Here is a 9,223-nt window from a genome sequence, read left to right on the forward strand (position 1 = left end):
CGGCCGGTCCGCACGGCTGTCCGGCCTGCGGCCCATCTTCACCGCTCTCCCGGCGCGCCTTCATCCGCCAGCCGGCCAGCCCTCACGACTGCGCGGCCCGGCTCCACCCGCCTGCCCGCTGCTCCCCGGCCGTCCGTGCGACTGTCCCCCCCGCCGCTTGTCCCCCGGCCGGCTGCCCCCACGGCCAGTCCGCTCGGCCCGAGCCGCCCCGCACCCCGCCTGAGCCGGAGGCCGAGGGCTGCCTGGCCTCGAGGGCCTGTGTGGGCGGACGAAGGGGCGCTGGGCCGAACCCTAGTTAAAGGCCTTCGCCGCACGGGGGAGGACTTCGGTCACAGGTGGGATCCGGGATGAGTGACCACATCAGCAGATCTAGACTAGGGGTGGGTGCCCGCAGTGAGAGAGCTTGCAGGGGTGCAGGCCTGCCATCCTCAGGGCTCAGGCAGAGCCGGCCCAGAACCGGGTCAAGTGCACTGTCACCCCCAAGGAAGATGGACGGTCTCCTCTGTGAGCTCCACAGCTGCTTCCCTGAGTCGGAACCGATCAGATGGCATGGTTTTACTGGGATGACTACATCTCTAGGAAGTTTTTGGAAATCTGATATCCTATCCTGGAAGCTCTTTAGAGAACCTTTAGCCTGTGCATGGGGTAGCGTGGTGCTGGGAGCACTGGGTGGGTCTGGCCATGGTAGGTCCGCCCCTTCCTGAAGGACACACAGTCGCTTTTTGGCCCTAGATCCCAGGAAATTCCCCAGATAGGACAGACTCGCCCTTGGCTCCAGGCCCTGCTTGTTGTCTGTCCTTTACCAGGTCTACACCGCTTAGGAAGTGCCAGGATACCCTGGGGCCAGGTGGATCGAAGGCAGAGGGTCAAAGTGAAACGGATTGTGTCTGTTCTAAGACACTGGCATTTGAACTGTGTTGATGATGAGTATTGAACATACCATGGGCTGCCTAAAAAAAGAACAGTTCTACCTTAGAAGAAATACAGCCAGAGGTGAGGATGGTGAAACTTGGTTTCACACACAGTTTGAAGGTGCCATCAGAAGGGCCAATCCCTGGTAAAAGACATCCATGCTGGGAAGGTGGAGGGTCAGAAAAAGAGAGGAAGACCTTCAGCAAGAGGGATTGGCACTGTGACTGCAGCGATGGGCTGGAGTGGATCAGAGACCTTGATGAGGCATGGTAGGGCATGGTTTTGACCTGTCCACAGGGTCTCTCTGAGTGGTAGCCCCCTTGACTGCACCTGATAACAACATGAAAGGCTTCAGGGACCCTGTGGTGAAAGACGTATAGGGGAAAGGCTGTTGGAACTGTTCCCTAACGTGTACCTAAGCACCAGCCCTCAGTGCCAGCCTCCACCTCACTGCGGCTTCACCAGCCAGGGCCTCAGTTACTGAGGTTTAATGTGTTCTGTATTTCAATTCTGGGGAGGATCAGCTCACTAAACACCACCCACACACACACGTTGTTGTGTGCTGGGCTCTGCTTATGGTGTCCAGGGACAGGGGAGTGCAAGCTGCCTGGTCCTGTGGTGGGATCTGTCACCTGTGATACACAGGGTCTAGGAGTGGTTCCAGGAGTTGATCTTCATTTTTCCTTTCTCATCCATCTGGGTCTGAAAGTCCCAACATCTTAGCAGCATCAGTATCTGCTGATGAGTACATCATGACTGTGCATGATGGGCATTGGCCAGGATCAAACCTGGGTATCCAGCTTAGGTGGGCAAGATTTCTACCATGAGACCACCAGTGTCTCCTCCTTGTGTGGACTCCATTGCTATGAGTGTTGTGTTCTGGGTGAAGGAGTGAAGGTGAAAGAACTGAAAACAGATTCTGCAAAACCAGCCAGTTGGTGAGGGCAGGTTTGCATGGTGCATCTGTGCTGTGCCCCATGGTCCCCAGTGTACAGAACAACCTCTTCCTTAGCTTGGCTGGTATTTCCCCTCCAGGTGGCTTGACTCACCTGTGCTCTACCTGACTGTGTCAGAGGATCCAGATGCCTGGGGGGGGGGGTGTTTCTTGGAGGGGGCCCTTTTGTTTGGAGGGGAGCCATCACACTGCTACCCCCTTGTGAACAGGCATCAGTGAGGGACAAGCAGACAGGAAACCAGAGCGTGTCGACACCTGCCGAAAACTCCTACCTATACTCCACTGAGATAACACTCTGGACTGTGGTGGCCGCTGTCCAGGCCATGGAGACGAAAGTGGACTCCTGCCTGGCCCGTTTGCTGGCCCAAGAGGGGCGCATGGGAACGGCCGAGAAGAAGGTGGCCGACTGTGAGAAGACGGCCGTGGAGTTCGGCAACCAGCTGGAGGGCAAGTGGGCCGTGCTGGGGACGCTGCTGCAGGAGTACGGGCTGCTGCAGCGGCGGCTGGAGAACATGGAGAACCTGCTCCGCAACAGGAACTTCTGGATCCTGCGGCTGCCCCCGGGCAGCAAGGGCGAGGTGCCCAAGGTCAGCATGGGCACCCTGGGGTGGGGGAGTGTGGAGCTGGGAGTGTGTGTGCGAGCGCATGTGGCACTTGTGTTCCAGGTGCCCGTGACCTTCGATGACGTGGCCGTGTATTTTTCTGAGCAGGAGTGGGGGAAGTTGGACGAGTGGCAGAAGGAGCTGTACAAGCACGTGATGAGGGGCAACTACGAGACGCTGGTCTCCCTGGGTGAGGCTGGAGGGTGGACGGGTTTATCTGCAGCATAGCCTCAGTGATCTGTGCTGTGATTGGACTTCTCTTACTCAGGACTTCTCGGCAGCATGTGGCTGGTGTCTGGTTCTGACCTCACTGCCCTATTCTGTACACAGACTATGCCATCTCCAAGCCTGACATCCTTGCCCGAATAGAGAGGGGGGAGGAGCCTTGTCCTGAGGACCATCAGGAGATTCTGTGCCCCAGGAATCCGACATCTGGTGAGTGGAGAGCAGGTGGCTGTCTGGGTGTCAGAAATCCTGCAAAGTTTCTCATGGTCCAGGCAGGTCAGTGGAGTGTACCTGGTCCAAGGCCATCTTCTGTAGGGAGCGCTTGGAGCTTTGCCTTGTGATGTGATTTCCATGTCCGGGGGTGAGGATTGGGAGATGGGGGGGCTATGGCTCTCCTCTTGTAATTGCTGTGAGAGCAGCAAATACGGGAAAGTGAAAGGGAGAGTAGTGGGAATGTCAGTGGTCCTCACCACTGGTCAGTATCCCCAGTCAGGGTTTTGCCAAGATTGCTTTTCCCATTTCTCTATTTTGAAAACAACCGCAGGACCATCATTCCCCCACCCCCACTACCATCTGACAGCCAGTTCATGCCTAGAAAATACTCTGTCTAGATTCTACTTACAACAAACCAGTGCCAACATGTTATAAGTGGTTCACATGTTTCTTTACAAAAGACTACCCTTTTGTTCAGTAACCTTATCAAAACAATTCACCTGACAATTAACCAACCCATTTAAAGTGTAAGTCAGTATCATTTAATGTATTCACAAAGTGTGCAACAATCTCCACAATTGATTTTGTGTCGTTTTCATCACCTGTATCCATCTCCTACAGCCTTGTGGCACAGTGCTTAAAACACTTAGCTGAAAAAAAAAAACAAACAAACACTTAGCTGCTCACCTAAAGGTTGGTGGTTCAAATCCACCAGCCTTTCCTTGGGATACAGATGAGGCAGTCTGCTCCCTTTAAGATTTGCAGCCTTGGAACATCTGGGCACATCTGGAGTGGGTAGGATCACACCCAGAACAGTCTGCACAGCAGGAGTTGGGTTCTGCTCCAGCAGCCCTCAGCCCCAGGCAACCACTAGTCATTGTTTTTTGATTTGTTTTTTTGGATTTGTCTAACAGGTTATTTCATATAAATGGAATCATGCATTTCTCCATTTGTATCTAGCATCTTCTACATAGCTTAATATTTTCAAAGTTCATCTCTCCCCTACCAGAAATGAATGCTTAATTTCTTTTTATGGTTGAATAATATTCCATTGCATGAATGGGCTCCCCACCCCTTTTATATCATTCATTTATTGACATTTTGAATGTAATATAATGTATTTTTAATTCCCTCCTGTCCCATGTCTTGGATTTCTTCTGTTTCCTACAAATTTGCAGTAGATCTAGAAGCTTATGTGGAATTAGGTTTCGTTCTCTAAGCAGGTGACTTCCCTTTTGAGGTGGCATCTGCTTCACCTGTTGTGTTGCAGGTGAGCATAGAGTTTATTCTTGTGTGATTCCTGGACACAGGTGGGTCCACGTGTTACTGCTCCCATGGGGGGTTGATTGCAGAATGGAGAGGATCTGCTATGCCTCTGGACTCAGTAGTGGTAGTTCTTTTATAGGGAATCCTTTCCTTCATCAACACTTTTGTTCCCCTAAAATATTGTCTGTACAGAAGGGGTAATCTAGACTCACTTCCTTGTTGTCCAGGACACGAGTTGGTGCCTTGACAGCCAACAGAGGTGATGAGTGAGTTGGGATTGTTGTTTTGGTTTTTGAATGTTTCCATGAGCTCACAGATTGCTGAGTTTTCATGTTTGCCAATCTTTTGCAGCCATTGTCTTTCAGGACAGAAATCAGCCTATCTTTAGTTGGAGTTCAGAGATTAAGGGGCACAGTTCTCTCACTGTCACATAGATCTGGGAACTTCCTGTTCCCAAGCAAGTTTAGGAGTCCAGGCCTCTTCTCACATCCCACCAGCTAGCTCATTTGAAAATTATCTGGAATGGCTCACAGAAAAAAACCATGGGAAATGCCTAGACTCCAACTAATACAGTTTTATCACAGCAATAAGGCTGTAAGTGAAGAGGTGACAAGTAGGATGGGTCCTGAAAGGGATCCCACGGAGTCCCACTCCTGGGAACATGTCTTTCATCAGCCTGGAAGCTGATGGAGAATCCATGTCAGGACCTTTTCCTGAGGAGCCCCCAGGTCCACCCTGTCCTGTGGGAGGCTGCCCTGAGATGGTTGTCTGGATGTGGGCCCCTCTGGTCTGTCAGCCTCTACCCCAGAGTTGCCTCAGGGTATAACTGGTCAGCGCTTTCAGGGCAAACCCAAGTGTTTTAGGCAAAGTGATATTCCAAAACTCAGATTTTGTGGTATGTATAGGTCATATTTTGTTTTTCCATCTTCTATTAATGAACATTTAGGTTGGTTTTGCAGTTGTCATCTTCTTACAAATATTCAACTTAATCTGTAGGGAGTTGTGCTGATGACCAAACACAGAGCCTGTCTGGCAATTCAAATCCATTAGCAACTCTTCAGAAAAAAGAGGAGAGCTCTTTATAGCCTCATAGACCAAAGGAAGGTCAGCTGGAAATCAGTTCTGCATCGTGATGAAATATTTGTTTGTGCTGGGTATATACCAAATGGTGAAATTGCTAGGTCATATGGTAATTTGTTCTACCTGTTTGAGGAACTATTAACTTGTTTTTCAAATGGCTCCACCATTTACGTACAGTCCCATCAGCAGTGGATGAAGGTTTATCATTTTCACGTGTCTTCATCAGGACTTCCTGTTTTTCTTATGATAGCAATCAGTGGCACTAAAGTGGTATCACATCATGGCTTTGATTTACTTCCCTGGTGTTGTAGAGTGTAACAGGTGGGTCATTAACCAAAGCAGGCCTGTTGTTAGGCACTACTGAGTTAAGTACAACCCACAGCGATGCTAGGAACAACAGATAGAGCCCTGTCCTATCCTGTGCCATCCTCACACTGCCTGACACACTAGAGCACAGTGTGGAAGTTACTGTGTCAAACCTTCACTGACTCTCTGCCTTTCCAAACATCACGACCTTCTCCAAGGAATCGCCTCTTCTAGGAACAAGCCTGATTTATGAGAGATGAAGCTTTTTCATCTTTGCCTCCAAGGGTACTCTGGTTGCACTTTTTCCAGAACATACTTGTTTATTCGTTGGGGTTGGTGGTTGACATCTACCAATGGGAAAAAGATGAACAATCTCTTCCTGTAGCAAGTCAACTTGAAGGCAATGACTTTTTTGGTCTGGTGACCAGTGAGAACCTTGGTGATGTGGTGTTTAAAGTGCTCAGCCGCTAATCACATGCCATTGGTTCAAAGTCAGGAGGTACCCTGTGGGAGCACGATGCATCATTCTGCTTCCGTACAACTGGAGACCTCCTGGGGCAGTTCTGCTCTGCCCTGTGATGGCTGCGACCTGGAACTGATTGGATGGCAGTGTACTTGGTTGATTTTTGGATGTCTTTCCCATGCATATAGTCCATTTGCATCTCCTCTTTGGAGAAATGGCCCTTTGACTGTGAATTATGAGGGAGGAGATTGCCCATCTTTCTCCTTCAGGGCAGCTGGTAGATTTGAACCTTGTGAGAAGCACCACTTTTGAATTAGCAGCACAACTGCGTGTGGACACCACCAGAACTCCCTAAGCTGCATTAATTTGAGCGTTTGTCTTTTTGTTGCTAAGTTGTGGGAACTCTTCATATAGTTGTAACTATTAAGCCCTTACCCTATGTGTGGTTTCTAAATAATTTCTCCTGTGTAGGTTGTCTCTTTATTTATATGATAGACTTGGTATATACAAAAGTTTTAAATTTTTATTTGCTTATGTTTTTAGTGACATATCTTAGCACCTTTGTGAAAAACTGGATTGTGAAGCATTACCCCTAAGTTTACTTCTATAAGTTTTATGGTTCTCAAATTTAGGCCTTTGGCCCCTTTAGAGTTCATTTTTTATATATAGTTTGAGGTATAAGTTCAAATTCACTCTTTTTTTTTTTTTTAATGTGAGAATACAGTTGTTCCTACAGTGAAGAGAATTTTCTTGACTCATTGAATGAACTTAGCTGGTTTGTTGACAGTCATTTGACCGTAGATGTTTGGGTTTATTTCTTACTCTAAATTCAATTCCACTGGTCTCTTTATCTGTCCTTCAATATGGATTACATCTCAGCCTCAAAAAGACAAAAATTCTCGCCTCTGGGCCAATAGGCAACATCATAATATACAGAGAAAATACTGACTTTGTCAATGATTTCATCTTTTCATCTTGTTTGGATCCAAAGTCAACAACACTCTTGGTACTAGTAGCCAAGAAATAAAAGACATGATACATTGGGAAAATCTACTGTCAATGACTACAAGATATTTGGGAACAATGATACCATTTTAAAGACTAAGGTGTAGCTGATTTAAGACGTCATGCTTGGAAAGGCAGATGGTCCGTGAAAGAGGAAGACTCTCAGTGAGATGGATTGATACAGTGACCGCAGCAAGTGTATCAGAGATGACAAAGGTGATGCAAGATAGGACAGAGTTCAGATCTGCTGTCCACAGGATTCCTGTGTTTTGTCATCCACTCAATAGCATGTAACTACAATACCAACCACAACTTTATCTGTCATTGTGTGAGCACCAGTCTCCTTTGATTTATACAGTTTGTTTTGAAATTGAGAAGTATGAATCCTCCTGCTTTGTTCTTTTTTTAGGATTGTTTTGGCTGTATGGGACTCTTGTAATTTCTTCTCAATCTGAGGATGATTTTTCCATTTCATCAAAGAGTATTATTGGGATTTTGATGTGAACTTGTTTAGTCCTTAGACTGCTTTAGGTATTTTTGCTTCATCTTACCCATTTTGGTTGACTGTGCTTTTATTTTCTTTTGACATTGTTCCATATGTTCTTATTTTTTCATTGCCCTTTTGGTTGTTTAGTAGTGCATTGTTTAATTTTCACATATTTGTGTTTTAAATTTTCTTGCTGTTATTACTATCTAGTTCCATTCCATTGTGTTGAGAGATGATTCTTTCTGTGATTTCAACTTTTAAAAAAACTACTGAGACTTATTTGAGACAAAGAGGTCACTTGGAGTACAGTTAATGTGCACTGAGAAGAATATGCGATGCGTTCCCCCCAGGCTTCACCACAACACTTGCAGTGGATCTTAACCCTGTGTGTTAAAGGACTGTGCTCCACAGAGGTCAGTGGTTGGCTGGTTTTTTTAAAGGCAGTAAGCAGACTTTTTTTTGCAGGGTAGTTCTGGATAGCCTCCAGCTTCTACCCTTTTCATTAGCAGCTAACTGCATTGCCCATTTTCCCACCCAGGGATCCTCGTTGGTATATTGGTTAAGATCAGGTGCTTTATCTTCCTTCTAGATGTCTGTCCATTACTGAAAATGTAACATGGAAATCTCTAGATCTTGTGTTGTTGTTATTTGGTGCTGTCTAGTCATCCCCAACTCATAGTCACCGTGTGGCCAACACAGTTAAACCCTGCCGTATCTGGTCCTGTTTTCCTGTCTCACAGCCTCAGCTCTGCTTAAGTCCATTGCTGCAGTCACTATGCCACTCTGTCTCCTTGAAGGCCTTCCTCTCTTTCCCTGGCCGCCTACTTTTTTCAGACATTATAGTCTTTTCCAGGGTCTGGCCCCTCTTGGTTGCAGACCCGAGGTATGTGAGACAAAGTACTTGCCTTACTTCTAAGGAGCCCTGTGGTTTCACTTCTTCCAACACAGATTCATTTGTTCTTTTGGTGGTCCATGCCAGATTCAGTATTCTTCACCAGCACTACAACTCAGAGTTACTCATTCTTCTTTCATTTTTGTTGTTCTTTACCCAACTTTCACATGCATATAAAGCAGTTGAAATATGGCTTGAGTCAGGTGCACCTCAGTCATCAGCACTTTATGCCTGAAACCAGCCTGTTAAGACGAACACGGTTGGAGTGACAAGGAGTGTGGATTAAAGAAATATAATACACAAAAATGGGTCCTCAATGTTACCTGGGAAACGGGCGGGGAGTTTTATGGACCCTTTAGCTGTCCGACTTCTCCGCCAGTCAAGCTTACTTTGTGTCCCTTCTACACGACCAGAGGAACGGACTCCATGCTGTTTTACAATCTTCAGGAAGAGGATATAGAAGATTTTTACCAACTTATATAATCGGAGATCAGTCGAACCATGCAGTCAAGACGCAGTGATAATAATGGGTGACTGGAATGCAAAAGTTGGGAACAGAGAAGAAGATTCAGTATTTGGAAAACATGGACTCAGTGATAGAAATGGAGCTGGAGAGAGAATGATTGAATTTTGCACAATGACTTATTCATAGCAAATATGTTTTTTAAGAGACATAAATGCAGGTTATATACATGGATTTCACCTGATGGTATGCATAGGAATCAGATTGATTACATCTGCGGAAAGAACCGCTGGAGAAGCTTAGTATCAGCTGTGAAGACTAGGCCCAGAGCTGATTGTGGAACAGACCACCAAC

The 9,223-nt window shown here is 46.9% G+C and overlaps 1 protein-coding gene across 1 annotated transcript in view; it reads left to right on the forward strand.

Annotated features, from left to right (window-relative positions):
- The window catches only part of LOC102855755 (zinc finger protein 777-like), a 28,676-nt gene that overhangs the window by 2,240 nt on the left and 17,213 nt on the right, over nucleotides 1-9,223 (forward strand). Inside the window, exons 2-5 of the mRNA XM_006887280.1 lie at nucleotides 72-260; nucleotides 2,077-2,454; nucleotides 2,533-2,659; nucleotides 2,800-2,904. Of these exons, the coding sequence (XP_006887342.1) occupies nucleotides 72-260; nucleotides 2,077-2,454; nucleotides 2,533-2,659; nucleotides 2,800-2,904 (799 nt within the window). The remainder of the gene's footprint in view (nucleotides 1-71; nucleotides 261-2,076; nucleotides 2,455-2,532; nucleotides 2,660-2,799; nucleotides 2,905-9,223) is intronic.

The sequence above is a fragment of the Elephantulus edwardii genome, unplaced genomic scaffold, assembly GCF_000299155.1.
Source record: "Elephantulus edwardii isolate Elephantulus edwardi_28Jun2011 unplaced genomic scaffold, EleEdw1.0 scaffold00055, whole genome shotgun sequence".
In the NCBI taxonomy this organism is placed as follows: domain Eukaryota; kingdom Metazoa; phylum Chordata; class Mammalia; order Macroscelidea; family Macroscelididae; genus Elephantulus; species Elephantulus edwardii.